The 20,397-nt window shown below is 40.9% G+C and overlaps 1 protein-coding gene and 1 long non-coding RNA gene across 3 annotated transcripts in view; one reads left to right on the top strand and one right to left on the bottom strand.

Moving 5' to 3' along the window:
* LOC308619422 overlaps positions 1–911 on the top strand; it is a 98,586-nt gene extending 97,675 nt beyond the window's left edge. The window contains exons 2-3 of the long non-coding RNA XR_014016175.1: positions 498–559; positions 649–911. This is a non-coding gene — a long non-coding RNA (uncharacterized lncRNA). The remainder of the gene's footprint in view (positions 1–497; positions 560–648) is intronic.
* The window catches only part of PIP5K1B (phosphatidylinositol-4-phosphate 5-kinase type 1 beta), a 327,228-nt gene that overhangs the window by 6,455 nt on the left and 300,376 nt on the right, over positions 1–20,397 (bottom strand). Inside the window, exons 14-15 of one of the 2 annotated variants that reach the window (XM_081238181.1) lie at positions 16,548–16,665; positions 3,914–4,070 (exon numbers count right to left, since the gene is read on the bottom strand). In XM_081238181.1, the coding sequence (XP_081094307.1) occupies positions 4,059–4,070; positions 16,548–16,665 (130 nt within the window). In that variant the 3' untranslated portion in view covers positions 3,914–4,058. Of the gene's footprint in view, positions 1–3,913; positions 4,071–16,547; positions 16,666–20,397 lie in introns of those variants that run through there. The other variant, XM_081238182.1, reaches the window with a different exon arrangement.

Here is a 20,397-nt window from a genome sequence, read left to right as displayed (position 1 = left end):
CTGTGGGAGAACCTCTGTGATATAATTATTTTCCAGTTTGTGGGTCACCCACTGGTATGGGATTTGATTTTATTGTGAATGTGCCTCTCCCACTATCTCATTGTAGCTTCTTCTTTGTCTCTGGGTGTAGAATATCTTTTTTGTTAGATTCAAGTCTTTCTGTGTTGATGGTTGTTCAGCAGTTAGTTGTGACTTTGGTGTTTTTGTGAGAGAAGGTGAGCTCAAGTCCTCTACTCCACCATCTTATTTCTTGTCCCGTTGGAATCAAGTTTTTTGTAAACTGAAGGTCTTGTAGAAGTTTCTATAAACTTCGTTAAGCACTCACTCTCACCCCCAGGGTACAAGAATGTCAAAGTTGGGTGAGAACTGCCAATTCTATATCCATGTTGTAATGTAATCCTGGGATGACATGTTTGGTTACCCGAAAGTGTCCATTTATAACCCTAATAAAATGAGGTGGCCTGACAGGTCTTTTTTTTTTTTTTTTTTTTTGATAGGTCTTTAAGTCTTCTGTGGAACTTGAAAGCACAGTGTCTCCCTGCTTGTAAACTTGGCCATGGTAAGCTGGCTCCAGAAGGCAATTTTATTATCCATTATTTAGTATTAAGTGTGCAATAATTTTCCTTTCTTCAAATTATAATCCACAAGTCCTGTATTGGCCATCAGTGAAGAGACAAAGTGTCAGCTGTCTGTCTACCCTGGGAAGAAACTCATAGCTTGAGTTTATTCTTCAAAATATGGTGCATGTAGAATCCCCTCCAGCTCCCCAACATGAAGATGGGTTCTTCAGGTATTAGTGCCCTGAACACCAGCAACTTCTTCTGAGGTGCTGAGACTCAACCCTCTCCTGACCTGATGGATTTAGAAACAGAAATGGGAACTGGTGCTTTGGAGAGAGAACCTAGCCATATCTCAGGTAAGGGATGGCAGAAAATTTCAGTTCTATCACCAACTGAACTGCTGTGTTTGTTTGTTCGTTTGTTTATTTATTTATTTAAACATCTTTATTGGAGTATAACTGCTTTACAATGGTGTGTTTCTGCTTTATAACAAATTGAATCAGCTATACATATATAAATATCCCTATATCTCCTCCCTCTTGCGTCTCCCTCCCACCCTCCCTATCCCACCCCTCTAGGTGGTCATAAAGCACCGAGCTGATCTCCCTGTGCTATGAGGCTGCTTCCCACTAGCTATCTATTTTACATTTGGTAGTGTATATATGTCCATGCCACTCTCTCACGTCATCCCAGCTTACCCTTCCCCCTCCCCGTGTCCTCACGTCCATTCTCTACATCTATGTCTTTATTCCTGTCCTGCCCCTAGGTTCTTCAGAACCATTTGGGTTTTTTTTAAGATTCCATATATATATGTTAGCATACAGAATTTGTTTTTCTCTTTCTGACTTACTTCACTCTGTATGACAGACCCTAGGTCCATCCACCTCACTACAAATAACTCAATTTCATTTCTTTTTATGGCTGAGTAATATTCCATTGTATATATGTGCCACATCTTCTTTATCCATTCATCTGTCGATGGACACTTAGGTTGCTTCTGTGTCCTGGCTATTGTAAATAGAGCTGCAATGAACATTTTGGTACATGAAGGTTGCTTCCATATCCTGGCTATTGTAAATAGAGCTGCAATGAACATTTTGGTACATGACTCTTTTTGAATTACGGTTTTCTCAGAGAATATGCCCAGTAGTGGGACTGCTGGGTTGTATGGTAATTCTATTTTTAGTTTTTTAAGGAACCTGCATACTGTTCTCCATAGTGGCTGTATCAATTTACATTCCCACCAACAGTGCAAGAGGGTTCCCTTTTCTCTACACTCTCTCCAGCATTTACTATTTGCAGAATTTTTGATGATGGCCATTCTGAATGGTGTGAGGTGATACCTCATTGTAGTTTTGATTTGCATTTCTCTAATGATTAGTGATGCTGAGCATTCTTTCATGTGTTTGTTGGCCATCAGTATATCTTCTTCGGAGAAATGTCTATTTAGGTCTTCTGCCCATTTTTGGATTGAGTTGTTTGGTTTTTTTTGATATGGAGCTGCATGAGCTGCATGTAAATTTTGGAGATTAATCCTTTGTCAGTTGCTTCATTGGCAAATTTTTTCTCCCATTCTGAGGGTTGTCTTTTCGTCTTGTTTATGGTTTCCTTTGCTGTGCAAAAGCTTTTCAGTTTTATTAGGTCCCATTTGTTTATTTTTGTTTTTATTTCCATTTCTCTAGGAGGTGGGTCAAAAAGGATCTTGCTGTGATTTATGTCATAGAGTGTTCTGCCTATGTTTTCCTCTAAGAGTTTGATAGTTTCTGGCCTTACATTTAGGTCTTTAATCCATTCTGAGTTTATTTTTGTGTATGGTGTTAGGGAGTGTTCTAATTTCATTCTTTTACATGTAGGTGCCCAGTTTTCCCAGCACCTATTGAAAACGCTGTCTTTTCTCCATTGTATATTCTTGCGTCCTTTTTCAAAAATAAGGTGACCATAGGTGTGTGGGTTTATCTCTGGGCTTTCCCTCCTGTTCCACTGATGTATGTTTCTGTTTTTGTGCCAGTACCATACTGCCTTGATTACTGCAGCTTTGTAGTAGAGTCTGAAGTCTGGGAGCCTGATTCCTCCAGCTCCATTTTTCTTTCTCAAGATTGCTTTGGTGATTCGGGGTCTTTTGTGTTTCCATACAAATTGTGAAAATTTTTGTCCTAGTTCTGTGAAAAATGCCATTGGTAGTTTGTTAGGGATTGCATTGAATCTGTAGATTGCTTTGGGTAGTAGAGTCATTTTCCCAATGTTGATTCTTCCAATCCAAGAACATGGTATATCTCTCCATCTATTTGTATCATCTTTAATTTCTTTCATCAGTGTCTTATAATTTTCTGCATAAAGGTCTTTTGTCTCCCTAGGTAGGTTTATTCCTTGGTATTTTATTCTTTTTGTTGCAATGGTAAGTGGGCGTGTTTCCTTAATTTCTCTTTTAGATTTTTCATCATTAGTGTATAGGAATGGAAGAGATTTCTGTGTATTAATTTTGTATCCTTCTACTTTACCAAATTCATTGATTAGCTCTAGTAGTTTTCTGGTAGCATCTTTAGGAGTCTCTATGTATAGTATCATGTCATCTGCAAACAGTGACAGCTTTACTTCTTCTTTTCCGATTTGGACTCATTTCTTTTTCTTCTCTGACTGCTATGGCTAAAACTTCCAAAACTATGTTTGTTGAATAATAGTGGTGAGAGTGGACAACCTTGTCTTGTTTGTGATCTTAGAGGAAATGGTTTCAGTTTTTCACCATAGAGAACGATGTTGGCTGTGGGTTTTTCATATATGGCTGTTATTATGTTGAGGTAAGTTCCCTCTATGCCTAATAACTGCTGTGTTTTAAAAGAACATTGCCCCTGTCAGGAGCTCATGGAACAAGGATACCCCAGGGACTCTTTAGTGTGGTCATCTTAACCAGTCGGACTGCACGCAATCATACATCCACACAGATGCCAGTGTTTCTTCCTAAGCGTGTGATGCTTTGAGAATGCATGATATATTTTAAATTCTGGGACCTGAAGGTAAAGGTATGATAACAGTTGCCATGAAAGGAGTAGAGGTTTAAGGTATTTCTGTGGCCTTAATCCTTAGCATTGTTTAGCCACATATGTGAGTAAGTGTGTGGGTGTGTGAGAGGCTTGTATTTTTATTTCCACTTAAACTCAAGTACTTAATTCTGTGATTGAAACTACACAGTAATGCACACATGTGGTCAAAGACTGCAAAGCCTTTTCAATAAAATTATTTAAAACACAGACACAGAGAAATAAGGGAACATAGCAAAGCAAAAGCAGTTTGTTTGCTAACCACAAAGCCCTTTGGGAGGGTGGGCTGCACTTTTTGGAAGCCAGATTGCCCCAGTGACCCCCAAAGTATAGATCACTTCAAGATGAGCTAAGTTGGAGGGTCTAAGTTGACTTTTTAGAGCCATGTGCAGACGGCATCAAAGACGAGAAGTTTCTCTTCCAAGGTCTCATTTCTAGGCTCATTTCCTACCCTCACTTTTTTTCAAGCTTTTCCCTGAAAGATACACACACATATATACCCTCAACCGACTGTTTAAAAGACATATTTAGCCAATAGAATTTCACAAGATCTGGAATGTTCTGTGAGGAGATTTAAGGGCAGCGCTGAAACAAAGCAGAACTTCAGGACAGTCAGACTGGCTAAGATGATCACACTAAATAGTCCCTGGGGTATCCTTGTTCCATGAGCTCCTGACCCTCAGGGGCAATGTTCTTTTTAAACTACAACTGCCTCAGAGTTCAGCTCCAGGGTCCCACAGAAGCAGGATCTTTTCCTGTCTGGTGTCCAAGGGCAGCCTCATTTTGAATTCAAGTTGAAATTCTTTGCCAAAATACCCTTGAGGAAAATATTGATTTCTCTCCAGGCTATTGTAGGTGGCAAGTCCCTTTTCCTATACTGAGCCCGTTTTCCCCAGCCCCACTGTTTTCCTTTCTAGTTCATATTGTTCTTTTGGCCAACGTTCTATCTGTTGCCATGAGAGCACACCAGCTCATCCTGCCTCACTCCCCTCATTTTCGTCTAAACTCACAGCATCACCACAAACACATGTAAAGGCTTCACAATGCCCCACCCTAATCATCCCCTTGGGTCTGGTGTCCCCTCCAGCTCTGGGCTCACCAAAGATGCTTCAAACACCAAGCAGCCACCATGTTCTCTGGAAATCTTTTTTTTTTTTTAACATAAGGCTCTATATTTACTTTTTATCACATTCATATCTACCTCATATTGGGGGTACTTCACAAGGCACAATCACTTGGAAATAGATTGGAATAGGGGATTTCTCTTTGAACAACAGTTGCTGGTGTCCAAAAGCTCACCATTTTTTTTTAAAGGAGATGAACAAATACATACACTAGTGCTACAGAAATCAGGACACGGTCTATATATATGGAGTCCAACCACAGTGCTATGGGGTTTTATAGCTGGAAGGAAGCTTAGGTCTAAATTTCCTACCTTTGCACTTAAAAAAAATTTAGATTCAGAATCAGTGGTGAAATTATTCTTTCCCAAGAACCAGAGACTACAGGGCCTTAATTAAGAAGCCTTGAGGCAGAAGGTAGGACTTGGAACAACCTTGAAGAGTATGTACAATTTGGATGAAAACTACCATGTTGTGCCTATCTGGTAGAATGTTTGTTGAATTCTGAGGTGTTGGCAGCACATGGAGTACCAGGCCTCCTGCCAACCTTCAAATGCCCTATCAAAGCGTTCCACACCAACCAGCAGATAGATTACTGATAAGAGGAGAACAGACCCACGAAAAAACTGGCACTGATTTCAGATGCCTCGTGGGATGTATTTAGGATTATGGCCTCTCATTTCAAAAATGTTAGTGCAGCAGCAGTATTTTAATACAGTTCCCTGCCTGATTAATTTGTTTTCCAAAGACCTAAGAGAAGCTGGAGGAAATCAGTGATTTATGGGCTGACAATTCTACAGTGGACTTTCCCGCCTGAGAGTGACTTCTGCTAATTGTAAATCCAAATGGTTACCTTGTTATCTAATATATCATGCAGCCCTGGGGCTGCAACCAAATTCACTCTGGATAGTGTAGGGAGAGGAATATGGTACTGGTTTCATTTGAAAAGGAGCACTGCCTTGGGATGAGGCCACTGGCTTCTCTCTCCCTGTGTAGAAGGAAAGGGTGAGGCCCCCAGGCACAGCCTAGAGTGTAGGAACCAGAAGCTGCACCCCTATCAAGACGCCCCTCTCAGCACTTTTCTTGGTACCATTTTTCTTTACAAAAACACACAGTAGCCGGCATGGATTGAATTGTGCCTCCCCCCCGCCCCTGACACCCCACATTCATATGTTGAAGCTCTAACCCCTAGTACTTCAGAATGGGATCTTATTTGGAGATACAGTCTTTACAGAAGTAAGGAAGTTAAAATAAGGTCCTTACGGTCAGCTCTGATTCAATAGGACTGGTATGCTTATAAAAAGGGGGGAAATTTGGACACAGAGACAGACACACAGAAGGAAGACACAGGGAGAAGATGGCCATCAACAAGCCAAGGAGGGAAGCCAGAAACAGATCCTTCCCTTACAGCCCTCAGAAGGAATCAACCCTGCCTCAGAAGGAATCAACCCTGCCAACACCTTGATCTTGGACTTCTAGCTTCCAGAACTGTGAGACAATACACTTCTGTTGTTTATGCCACCCAGTTTGTGATATTTTGTAATGGCAGCCCTAGGAAACAAATACAGTAGCCATTACTGGGATTTAGAAAGTTTTTAAAAAATATAAGGATCCATATTTGAATTTTTTTGTACTTAATCCGATCCTCCACTGGGGGCTACCGCCAAAGCTACAGTTACCTGGGGGGTGGAGTGGCTGTAAGGGACAACCTGTCAAAGATTGAAAGTGAAGAAAAGGTTTTTTTCACTCCATATTTTTTGATACTTCATTCAAGTTGCTGCCTAAGCAGCAGAAAGAAGCATTTTCTGTGTTGAATCCCCAAACTGCCATAGGGCCTTTTCAAAGAGGCTCAAGTGGAACTGGCCTTAATGGATGAGAAGGGCACGATGGGATCCTAGGGAAGAGTAGCACCTTCATTGCTGTGCATGATTGTAATTGCAGCCTCTAGTTCCACTTGAGGGAGCTGCCTTTGCCGTCTGAAGGATGTGCCCCTGCCAAACGTGCGTGCACAGCAGTGTGAGGCGACCGTAAAGTACACGGAGTGGAGACAGCCCTCTGAGCCTCACACTGGCACTTAATAGCGTTCAATTCAAGGACCTCAACAGCTCCTTATCCTGGTTGGTCAGAGGCGCCTTCCTACCACTAGGTGGCAGTAGGGTCTGCTGCAGGAACGCAGTCCCAAGACCAGTTCATAAACTTGAATGTGATTAAGGTTCACCTTAGAATCAAGTTCATTTTTCCTCTGATGTAAAGCAAAGCTAACTGGCCAGCCATCTTAGGAGGGCTCTTAGGGAAGTGATACAGATTTCCCTTTCATCTAGCACAGAAGAATTATAGGATGCTCAGAGCTGAAGGACCCTGTCAACAAGCTGACTGGGTCTCAGCCCTGTATGTGTGGGGAACTTTTAAAAATACCATTGCCCTGGTCCACCCTCAGGGATTTTATTTCTAATACACAATATGTCCCCAACAGGTGACTGTATCAGTTAATACATTCGTTTACCTGACACCTTTTTGCGAGGAATCCACCATAATTTGGAAACATCTACCCAACCTCACAGTGACTAAGCCGGGGAGACGGGAAGTGAATGAAAAAATGGGGCCAAGCGTGGTAAAGAGCGTGCGTGCCCTTTCACATGTCCTCGGTAAGGCGGTGTAGTTGAATAGTGTCCCCTGAAAACTCACGTACACCTGGAACCTTTGAAATGTGATTTTATTCAGAAATATGGTCTTTGCAGATGTAATTAGTTAAGATGAGTTCATCCTGGATTACGGTGGGCCCTAAATCCAGTGACAGGTGTTCTCACAAGAAGAGAGGACACAGAGGCACAGAGTCACAGGGAGGTAGTGGGAACTGGGGCAGGGATCAGAGTGCTGCAAGTCAAACAACGCTGAGGACCACGTGGACCACCGGAGGCTGGAGGAAGCCAGGAAGGATCCTCTCCTAGAGCCTTCAGACGTACCAGGGCGCCGCCAACACCTTGACCTCAGATTTCTGGCCTCTAGACTGGGAGACAAATTTCTGTTGTTTAAGCCTCCCAGCCTGGGTACTTTGTCACGGCAGCCCTAGGAGCACAGGCAAAGCCAAACCAAAGGGAAGCCAGGCCCTCATCTCCACTCCCTAGTCCTCCGCACACCATCCATCACACTTGGGGAGGCCTTGTTCTTTACTAAGTGGACAGTACTTATGCATCCTCCCTTCTACCCAATTTTCCCATTCCTCCTCAGGGCCCAGGAGAGCGAATGGCATGAAGGAGGCCAGCCCGGCTCTCACAAGGTCCACAGGTGTGATTTAAACTTGCTTCCCCTAAAAGTCTCATTTGTTCCTAGTCTGGTTCCTTTTGAATTGGTTTTTGTTTTCTGAAGGCTCAGGAGCCTGGCAAACCCTGGCTTCCTATGACGATGGAGAAGATGGAGATCAAAATCAGAAACAAAAGCAGCAGGGAAAGTGTGGAGGGAGTGGGGAAGGAGAGAGAGGCTGGTGTTAGGAGGTAAAGAAAGAAGAATAATGGTGCCACCCAAGGAGGGCCTGGATGAATAGACTCAGGCAAGTACCAAGAGCAGAACTGGCCTTGAGGAAGGTGGAAGTCACCTGGCCTGTGAGGCCAGGATTCACTGTGAAACTAGGACAGAACAGAAAAAAATCTACCATAGCCCTGTCTGCTGTCATTTAATTGTTAACTGTGGGCCTAATACAACTGAAAAGCCAGTATGCATTTATAACTCCAATTCCCTAAGGTAATCCTTAAACAGCAGTTTAATACTGTTTGTTAAAAAAAAAAAAAAAAAAAAATCCTCCAGTGACCTCCTAATCCGGCACAGCGGGTTGTCTCATTAATTTGAAGCTGGCGTCGCTCGTTTCAGGACAGGAATCCCTCTAGGTGCCATGGGGTGCCGGCAGTTGGATCCATTTTTTCATCTTTTCTACATGTCTTAGAAATATTATTTGGTCAATGACTTAAGAGGGTCAAGCCTTCCTAGAGATAAAAAAGGGCCCTATTTTGTTCTTTCTGAAATCTCTTCATTTCTCAACGATGTGGTCATATGGTGAAAGAAAATGGCATTCTGGTGAAATGCCTTACAAGCCCAAGGCAGCCTTGGCTTCTTCTCTTCCTGTTTTGGTCTCACTAAAATCTGCCAAAACCTCGAGCAGCATCTTTGGTTGATGGGGACTGTAGCTCTCTGCTGAGAAGCGATAGAATTGCCACTGTTGCACATAAACATCTTTTGCAGCAGCCAATGCTGGCTCATGCAAGGAGGGATTCAAGAGACCCGATACTTCACATCCAAGTCATTAATGTCAATGCCAGCAGAGTCAAGTCCAGAAAGGCAGTTTCTCTTGCCAAAAAGTTCCACTGAATTTCCTAGGACCCCCATGACCTAATTTAAAGTGTTTTTCTTCTCAGGCTTTTTTCATACATAATAGTCTGATAAGCTGTTAATTCACAATCATTTCCACTTCTCTGCCACCCTTCATCCCATGATGAAAGAGTATTATTAACCACCGTAAAGACACATTAAATAACAAAGCTGTCCAACAGCTGCACATCAGAGCACTGATCTCCAATACTGGCACGGCTAAAAAAAATGGCTTAACTGTTTCTCTGCCCACAGCTATTTTTGTACTTCAGCCACCTTGCAGGAACACATATCTGGATGAAAGGACATATTATTGAGAGGCTGTTAATATGGAACAGTGTAAAAAGAAAAGGGCATAACCTCAAGACCTAAATAACAGAAGTGAGAAAATTGTCGTTTTGTGGCAGCCCTCTTTCAAACTTCTATATTATTTACAAAAGCAATTCCATTATCTCCCACTTACCCATCCATTCTCAGCTAGTCATAAAAAAGGGACACGCTCACCCATGACATTTTTCAGCTGCATTGCCTTTGTTGGTTGTTCCTCTTTCCATTAACACCAAATTGCATTCTACACCAGGTAAAGGAGTCGCCTGAGGAACTGAAATAATAAGCTGTCGTGATCAGCACCTTAGAATATCGGACTATTCAAAAAGTGGAATCTAGCCCTATTATGAAGATGGCATGATTGCCCATTTAAAATCAAGAGCCTGCTTATCTCTGCTGTATTCTTTTAAATACCCTAATCTGTGTCATCAACTCAAAACTCAATGGAAACACCTCTTTGGTCACTGGATAAAATCATCTTCAAAAACACGATGATTTGAGTATTTGAAAATGAATCAGATAGCCTGGAACTGCAGCGTGAAGGTGAATGGCCTTTTCCAAGCAATAACTAGGAACATGGAACCTGAACCAAATGCTTCAATAAGGGTGCTGGAACAATTAGCAGCCTTTTAAGGTAACCTACCCTTTTAATTTCATGTCAAATTATCAGAAAAAGCAGGATAGCTGGCCTAATTCACATGCACATAATGTGGGTAGATCTTTAAAAAGGAAATTTCATATGTTATCTGGTGTGCATAAATCATTTGAGTTTAAATCATATTTTACAGTGATATAAACAGTATTGTCCATTAGTATGCAAACAGTAGCACTAGGGGATTAGTTACAACTACCAATTCTTAAAGGAGAAGAAACATCACAAGAGAATCTATGTTTGGTTATAACACCCACTATAATGTCACCACAGAAGCCTTCAACTGCCCTTTAAGGATGGCTACGATTAAGAGGATTCTAATCAGGTCAAGAGGAAGGAAAGACAAAGGTGTAGGCAAGATTGGTTTTCCCTTCTGATGCTTTTCTTTGCCATCCACTCTTTCACAGTGTGGAGGCAAATGACAATATTGAAGGGAAGGCAATAAGCTGTATCCTTTAAGGTTGGAAGAGCATGCTAAATAAAAATCTCCAGCATGAAAACACACCCTGGAATTACAAGTTAATGGTGCAGAACTTTCTAGATGCACTGCCACAAAAGTTAAGTTTAACTACTGTGATGGTTGATGGTAGAATATGTGATGAAACAGTGAAATTTGAAGAAACAGCTATAGCTCTTCTGGGAAAAACCTTATTTCTACAACTCCTTGTAATTTAGAATAAGTCATGGCCAGTCAGACCTAGAAGGGGTCTTAAGAGGTGACTTAATGATCTATTTCATAGATGAGAAAACTGAGGACCAAAAAGGTTGATTAATTCAAGGTCAGTGATTAATGAGAGGCAGAGATAAGCATAGTATCCTGGTGCCTATTTCTAATTAATTCTTGTCTTATTTGATTCTGCAAGAGTTGAAGGGACTGAGTTAAAGTACTAGAACAATGGTGTGGGGGACCATTTCTGGGGGTCCATGAGGTCTAACTATTTTCCTATTCATACTAAGATGTTATTTGCCCTTTCATTCTCATTCCCTCTCATGGGCGCCCAGTTGAATACAGTCATGTGCCAGATCATGCCAGACCAATGTAGGTAGAAGTTGATATGAGAATCCAGCTTCTTCAGACAATAGGGACTGCAAAAAAGTAAAATAATGGCACTCTTCTCACTAAGCTTATTTTTGTCCTGGAAAAGTTATTTTCATAAAAATTTATTTAACATTTTAATAGTTATTATTTTAAATGAACGAATATTTAAAAATTTTCTCATTTTAAAAATATAAAATATTGGGCTTCCCTGGTGGCGCAGTGGTTGAGAGTCCGCCTGCCGATGCGGGGGATGCGGGTTCGTGCCTCTATCCCGGAGGATCCCGCATGCCGTGGAGCGGCTGGGCCCGCGAGCCATGGCCGCGGAGCCTGTGTGTCCGGAGCCTGTGCTCCGCGACGGGAGAGGCCACAGCAGTGAGAGGCCCGCGTACAGCAAAAAAAAAAAAAAAAAAAAAAAAAAAAAAAAATATATATATATATATATATATATAAAATATTGATAGATATAACCCACATACACAAAAGCTATTTGGGATCCTCAATTTTTAGAATGTAAAGGGATTCAGAGATGAAAAGGTTTAAGAACTGTGGCACTAAAACTTGGAAAAAATAGAAAGGAAACCAAGATGAAAGTGGAATTTTATAAAAACTACTCTCACTTCTTTTTTGGATCCATCTCTCACCTTCATGAGGAGCATGATTCCAATGAGATGGACACATCAATCAATCAGTAACAACTACAGTGATATGGTGCTTCATGGTTAACACTACAGTGATAGATAGGGGTGTAGGTAGGAGCTGGATTTGAATTTTGGCTCTGCCATTTACTAGCTCTGGGAGCTGATCAGTTAAGCCTCAGGTTCCTTATCTGAATGAATGGAGACAAATATAACACATACCTTCATGAAAGAGCTAGCGTAAGAAGAGCACTGGGATAGTGCCTGCATATGATAAGTGCTCATTTGGCCATTATAATTATTGTTCAAAATCCTATGCTACAAAAAGGCAACCTACTGAATGGGAGAAGATATTTGCAAATGATATGTCTGATAATAGGTCAATATCCAAAATGTATAAAGAACTCATGTAACTCAACATTATATATATAAACAACCTGATTAAAAAACAGGCAGAGGACCTGAATAAACATTTTTCCAAAGAAGACATACAGATGGCCAACAGGCACATGAAAAGATGCTCAACATCACTAAAATGCAAATCAAAACCACAATGAGATGTCACCTCACACCTGTCAGAATGGCTATTATCAAAAAGACAACAAATAATGAGTGTTACGAGGATGTAGAGAAAAGGGAACCCTAGTACACTGTTGGTGGAAATGTAAATTGGTACAGCCACTATGGAAAACAGTATGGAGATTCTTCAAAAAATTAAAAATAGAATTACCATATGATTCAGCAATTCCACTCCTGGGTATATATCCGGAAAAAAAATGAAAACATTCATTCAAAAAGATATACACACCCCTATGTTCATTACAGCATCATTTTCAATAGCCAAGTTATGGAAGCAACCTAAATGCCCATCAATAGATGAATGGATAAAGAAGATGTGACACATACACACACACAATGGAATATTACTCAGCCATAAAAAAGAATGAGAATTTTGCAATTTTCAACAACATGGACTGACCTGGAGGGTATTATGCTTAGTGACATAAATCAGACAGAGAAAGACAAATACTATATGTTTTCACTTGTATGTGGAATCTAAAAAAATAAAGGAATGAATAAAACAAAACAAAAACAGACTCATAAATACAGAGAACAAATTGTTGGTTCCAGAGGGGAGAAGGGGGGCGAGAGGGGCGAGATAGGTGAAGAGAATTTAGAGGTACACACTACTAGGTATAAAATAAACAAGTTACAAGGATGTATGTAATGTACAACACAGAGAATATAGCCAATATTTATAACTGTCCATATATATGGAGTATAATCTATAAAAGTAACAAATTACCTGAAGCTAAAATAATATAAAATATATTGCATCAGTTGCCATATGATCCAGCAATCCCACTCCGGGGCATATATCTGGACAAAACTCTTAATTCAAAAAGACACACGCACCTCTATGTCCACAGCAACATTATTCACAATAGCCAAGACACAGAAACAACCTAAGCGTCCATTGACAGAGGAATGGATAAAGAAGATGTCGTATATATACACAATGGAATATCACTCAGCCATATAAAAGAATGAAATGATGCCATTTGCAGCAACATGGATGGACCTAGAGATTATCATACTAAGCAAAGTAAGCCAGACAAAGACAAATACCATGTGATATCACTCATATGTGGAACCTAAAATATGACTCAAATGAACTTATCTACCAAACAGAAACAGACTCAGACATAGAAAACAGACTTGTGGTTGCCAAGGGGGAAGGGGGGTGGGGTAGGCATGGGTTGGGAGCTTGGGATTAGCAGATGCAGACTGTTATATAGCGAATGTATAACCAACAAGGTCCTACTGTATAGCACAGAGAGCTATATTCAATATCCTATGATAAACCATAATGGTAAAGAATATAAAAAAGAACGTATATATGTATAACTGAATCACTTTGCTGTACAGCAGAAATTAACACAATATTGTAAATCAACTATACGTCAGTAAAATAAAATAAAGAAAATGCTCCAAAATATTTCACAGCTTATTGCTATTAGCTATAAAATAAGATGAAACTAGTTTTTCTCCAAGCTTGGTGAGAAAAGTTTCTACTGTCTGGTTACCCTCCTACAGCCCGACCTCCCTCTCCTTTCCTGTCCTCCAATGCTTCTGAATCACAACAAACGCTGTGCTAGGAAGACTGGTCAGCTGACCACACCAGCCAGCTAACCACCACCACTATCTCTTTCAGTTCTAAAGGCCCATGATATTTCTAATTGGTCCTCAAATGCTCTCAATACAAGCAACAATTAAATGCTGTGGCTTTTCCCTATGGCTTCTGAGGAAGCATTATCCTTTTCCAAAGTGCTTTGCTTTTCAATTTCAAATAAAGACATTTAAAAAACCCAATAAAGTTAGACACTAGTAAAACCAAATAAATAGCAACATTCTTAGAAATAAAACTGACAGTACCAAGGAGGAACAATCAAAACAATGAATAAGATAACTTTTCTACCAAAGGAATAAGGGATAACAGATAAGGAACTGGCGCCAGCAATGCCATTTAACTACCTTGTGATTTTACATTCCACTCAGGAGTGTCACAGGCCCCCGGCTGGTGCAAATCTGGTTTTTGTAAAGATACACGCAAGTGGTATGAACCCTCAGCTCAGGAAGATGAGATTTTCACCTGGTCTTTCAGCTTTCCTGATTTCTACTTCCAGATGAAAAATTTAAAAATACTGTATATTTTTTCCTAGTTAATTCCCTGTCTTCTTGGTTGTGGAGGGGAGCCAACTCTTCTGCAAGGATTTTGCAGTATAACCTACTTTTTTAAAAAAGTGAAGGCAGTGTGGGGAGGAGTATTGTTCAGTGCAAAAAGACTGTGTGCCACAACTGGGATATTTGCGGTGTAAAAAAAAAAAAATCCTCTCACAATGGTTGGTGGGGAGGAGGTTCCTGTTTTATACAGGGGGTCAAGGAAAGCTCATCTGAGAAAGAGATGTTTGCGCTGAGACCTGAAGGGAGGGAGGAAGCAAGTATGGGACAGCTGAGAAAAAGTGTCCAGATGGAAACAGTAAGGTCCTGAGGCAGAAATGTGCTTGGTCTGTGGGAGGAATGCCCAGGAGGCCAGTGTGACCGCAACAGCATTTGCAAGGACAGAGCAAGGCAGGAGGTTAGAGAGGCGGGGAGACCAGACAGGCATAGGGCCTTAAGGGCTTTGGATGTTGCTCTGGCAGAGGTGGGAAGACGCTGGAAGGCTTTGGGCTGAGGAGTAGCAATTTGGGACTGATGTCCTGCAGGGGACACTTGAGGAGATACAGTGCAAGGCTAGGGGATACGGGGAAGCAGAGGGTGGGGGCGTGGAGATGTGCTGCTGATGCCCATGGTGGAGCCTGCACATGGAGAGTGATGGAGAGTGTTGGCTCAGGCTCGGCAAAGCTTTCAAAAGTAGAAAACTCTGAATCAGCACTTCCCCGTTTCACGAGACCTTGTGCAGGTGGAAAGGGCGTGGAGAATGGGCGTGAGATGTACTTTGTAAGGAAAATAGTCTCCTCTTTTGCAGTCCAGACCATCAGGGTATCTTTCTAGGCCTCACCTAACAATTCAGTTAAGCCTCCAGAGACAACTTGAGGCGCACTAAAGGGTGTTCCCTTAAGTGATCACTCATGATCCTCCAAGCAGCCTTGTGAGGTAGAGAGGGCAGGTGTTAGTTTCCTCCTTTGGCCAATAAGGACACACAGAGTGTTGCCAGAGCTGCGCCAGGTCCTCGCTCAAAACCCACCAACCCCCCACCTTTAGCAGGAGTTAACATAAATCTTTACGTCACAGGATCTGGGGATAAGAAAGGAAGTTATAGGGAGAGACAGACAAAAAAATCAGATGGAACCAGCAGGGACCAAGATGGCGACAAATCTGACCTCTGACAGACCCTGAGTCTCACTCTACACTGATTTTACTACATTAGCGAATTAAATGATACACCTACTGGTGGCCACGACGGGAAATTAAGGACCAAAAAAGGATAAAAAGAGAGTGGCACCCCACTCCCTCGAAAAGCCCTGCCCCTTCCCAGGTGGACTAATGCACATGCCTCTCCATCATGAGCCTCACTCCTCCTCCCTTTGTCTTTACTCTTTAAAATAAAGTCCTTTTCACCACGTGGGTGAGAAGTTGATCTGTGAACTAAGTTCTCGCTTCTCCATTTTTTGGCCATTGAATAAAGCTTGTGCCGCATTGATCTCAGCTTCAGCTTCATTATTTGGCTACACGAACCCGAATGGAAAAAAAACGTTTTCCAGCTGAGGCAGAGGGCCTTAGCCAAGCTAGGGCCTGGGCACAGTCCATATGACTTAATTCAGTAACGAGAAGTTTCTGCCCAGATCACACAGCTGGTGACAACGGAGGGAGGGAGGGAGTCAAGATCATCTGGCACTGAATTCAGGTTCTTCTCATAACCTGGTTCTGTGCCTCTTAGGCTACCAATTTATCAAGGGAGTAAGCCCAAGGCGAAGAAGATTCACACGCAAGTGGATACAGTTGAGTCAAAGAAGACATAACTCTGTGGGCAATGACACTGAGGCGCCCCACTTGGCTTCAACAGTAGGGGATTTGTTCTCATCACATACAGTGATTTAGGATTTTATGCTAGATACTCTTCTGTGCGCTGTTCTGTAGGAACTGTGGGACGACATGGCTTGTGAAAAGACACACCATTTGTAGAAGTGACAGGGTGCTATTATTTCTTTTAAAACCCAAGTATGTCTGATCTTACAGAACTTGTTCTTGTGTGAGCCATGGCCCAGGCCCATTTGTAAACCAGGAGGGGAAGGGGAAGAAACCAGAAATTACTTACTAAATAGACATCAAGCACGGAGGCATTATCATCCTGCATTTCCAGAGCATTTGGCTCAGAAGCCAAGTAGATGGTCCCCTCTTCCAAGGTAAATGTTGAACTGGAAGGTAACCCTTTACTGGAAAAATAAAAAAAGAATGATGAGCATGTGGCCTTCAGAACAAAATCCAAGGACTTCTCCAAAGTGGTGGCTGAGGTGGGAAAGCTTTGGGGCAAGAAAACAAATTTAGGGCGTTTGAAGGAAATATGGTTATACCTATAGAGATGCTCACTTGAGTTTAAAGGATTTGGCTTTACTGACAGTGCCTTTTCTCTGTCTACTTCAGCGCGTGAGACACTTCACACTTCTGAGAGGTGATCTGTGGTCTCCACGCCTTGTGAGGGGAGACTGCTGGGAATTTAGAGGCCCACCAGTCATCTCTGACTCTGAACAGTTAGTTCTCGCTGTTTAAATTCTTCTCTCAACAGTACTGATGCTTTGCTAGCTTATAGAAGATAACCTTGTACCTCATTAGCAGTGATGATTTCTTTTTTTTACATCTTTATTGGAGTATAATTGCTTTACAATGGTGTGTTAGTTTCTGCTTTATAACAAAGTGAATCAGTTATACATATACATATGTTCCCATATCTCTTCCCTCTTGCGTCTCCCTCCCTCCCGATGATTTCTTTCTATTGTTTTTTTCTTTTTCTTTTTGGCATGAAAGGTTCAGTTACATCCATGGTTCTCAAAGGAGCATGGGGGGCTGGTGAAAGCCCAACCTCCTGGGCTTGTAGGATTGAAGGAAGGAAGGATTGAAGGAATGTATAATCTTTCCCCCACTGAAATAAAAATTAGTTATGTTTTTAACCTGTGGAAATTTCCACGTGATGCTTTTGCAGGAACAAAATATCTACAAGCAATGGTGGAAGAGTGTGACGTTGATATTAGAAGAGGTGGGCTAGGGGGCTAGCTGTCAGCCACGTGGGACAAACCTGGCAGCGGGCACTAGGGCTGAGAGCCCGAGTGCAGAAGACTGGCCTCCTCACTCACTCCCCATCACCAGGGCTGCCACCCCTTGGGGCTGAGCTCTGAGCTCACCCTGTTGAAAACTCTCCATCTAAGTCATCCTCTGGGCTTCTTGTCTGAGCTTCCCAGCTGGACAGGAGACTATTGAGGACTATTGCCCTCCCCGAGTCTGGGGACTACACATAATTCTACTTGTGAACATATTTACCTATTAACTGAAGATACATGAAATAGAAATTCTGAGGTTTTCAATATTAAAAAAAATTCTCAAAAGAATTGTGTGGATCTTATTCAATCAGGTTCATTTATATAACACATAATGCAAAATTGTAAGAATCCAGACTAGCAGTAAGAGGAATGAGAAGGGGGGATCTCCCATAGGTCTTCCATTTGGTGATATTTGAGAATGTGGACATTCAGAGATGAAAGCCACTTCACCTTGGCTTGATATATTTTCTCTTTAAGTTCTGGACACAGATAAAAAGTCCTCTTGCTTTTCAAAAACCCAAGATGGGTTATATAATGTGGGAAACAGAGTCTGTTTTGATTGATTTTAAAGAGCAGGGTGAATGTGGCCTTTTCCATTGAGCTGATGATTTTATATTGTAAACCTCCACAGATTTCTTGGGTTAAATAAACCATCAGCTTTCAAGGGATGCTGTTTGGAGAGGCACTGTGTGGTAGTGAACATTGCCCAGGTTATCTTCTGGATCAAGAGCAAGGATGCAGTGATGGGCTTTAATTGGCTTTTGCCTTTTAACTGCTAAGATGTCACTCACTAATCCCATGGGTAGAGAACAGTCCTGCCTGGTTAAGCCTTGTGAGAGAGATGAATGCTTTATCTATTTAAACATCAAAGCAAGAAACAAAGTGGTCGGAAAATATGTATGGTTCACATTTGATACAACTAAAAAAATCTCTACTGTCTTCTGGGTTATTTTGTAAACATATAATTTATTTGATGAGGTTCAAATCTAAGTTTACCTCTTTTTGTGTGAGTTTTTCCTTACAATTTTTAATTATTTCCATCCTAAGATTAAGGGTATAACCAAGAATATTCTAGAAGTGCTTTTTCTTTTTAAATTTAATTTTTAATAGCACCACATATAGTATAAAATACAGCAAAAAGTAATCCTTCTCTTTTTCTTGTCCTTTTGTGATACAGAGTTCACCTCCCTAGGAGTAAATCCATTTTGCAAGTATTTTTCAATCTAATATTTGTTTTATTTTTGGAAACGATGAGTGAGCCACTAGCATGGTTAAGACTAAATTAAAATAGAAAAAAAATTAGAGTATTCTTTGGGGTTTAATAGGTACATTTATCGATTCTTTTAGCTAAGATATAATATGATTACAGAAAAAATACCAGATTTCCTTAGTAGCATATGGCCAAATTTGATAAAATCAAACAAGCATATTTAAAAAAACAAAAACTCCTGTTATTTACACTGTTTCTCACATGTATTAGAATAATTCCTATCTATCTTAGTAAGCAGAATATCCTGAGCATCCTTAAATTTGTGGGACAAAAATGAGGCTCATAGGAACTTATATCCAGATTATATAAAGAACACTTGCAGTAAAAAAACAAAAAGGCAAGTAACCCAATTAAAAATGGGAAAAGGATCTGAATAGACATTTCTCCAAAAAAGATATACAAATGGCCAATAAACCCATGGAAAGATGCTCAATATCATTAGTCATTAGGGGGATGCAAATCAAAACCACAATGAGATACCACTTCATACCCACTAGGCCGGCTATAATAAAAAAGACAGATGATAAAGTGTTGGGGTGGATGTGGAGAAGTGTGAGCCCTCTTACATTGCTGATGGGCATGTAAAATGATGCAGCTACTTTGGAAAACAGTTTGGTGTATCTTCAAAACCATATGACCCAACAACTCCACTCCTTGGTATATACGTAAGGAAAATGAAAATATATGCCTACACAAAAACTTGAACATGAATGTTCACAGCATTACTCATAATAGCCAACATGTGGAAATAATCCAAATGTCCACCAACTGATGAATGGATAAATAATTCATACAGTGGAATATTATTTTGCAATGAAAAATAACAAAGCACTGATATATGCAACAACATGTGTGAATCGTGAAAACACGGTAAGTGAAAGAAGCTGGTCATAAAGGACCACATGTTGTATGATTCCATTTAGGTGAAGGGTAAGAAGAGGCAAATCTATGAGACAGAAGGAGGTTAGTGGTTGCCAGGGGCAGGGGTGAGGGGGCAATAGGGAGTGACTACTATTGGGTGTGGGGTTTCTTTTTAAAGCATTGAAAACATTCTAAATTTAAATTCTGGTAACAGTTACACAACTTTGTGAATACACTAAACCCACAAAACCATATACTTTAAATGGGTGAATTTTGTAGTATGTGAAATATATCTTAATAAAGTTTTTTAAAAGTTTCATGAGGTACCTAAGGGTCATGATTCTTTTCTTTATATTGAAGAATAGTTGTTTTACAATGTTGTACCAATCTCTGCTGTACAGCAAAGTGACTCAGTTATACACATACACACATTCTTTTTTATATTCTTTTCCATTATGGTTTATCACAGGATATTGAATATAATTCCCTGTGCTATATATTAGGACCTTGTTGTTTATCCATTCTAAATGTAATAGTTTGCATCTACCAACCCCAAACTCCCAGTCCATCCCTCTCCCTCCCCCCCCTCCCCTCTGGCAACCACAAGTCTGTTCTCTATGTCTATGAGTCTGTTTCCGTTTGGTAGATAAGTTCATTTGTGTCATATTTTAGATTTCACATATAAGCGATATCATATGATATTTGTCTTTGTCTGACTTACT

Source organism: Mesoplodon bidens (genome assembly GCF_964165515.1).
Source record: "Mesoplodon bidens genome assembly, chromosome: 6".
NCBI lineage: Eukaryota > Metazoa > Chordata > Mammalia > Artiodactyla > Ziphiidae > Mesoplodon > Mesoplodon bidens.
This window is presented reverse-complemented; position numbering and strand designations above follow the sequence as displayed.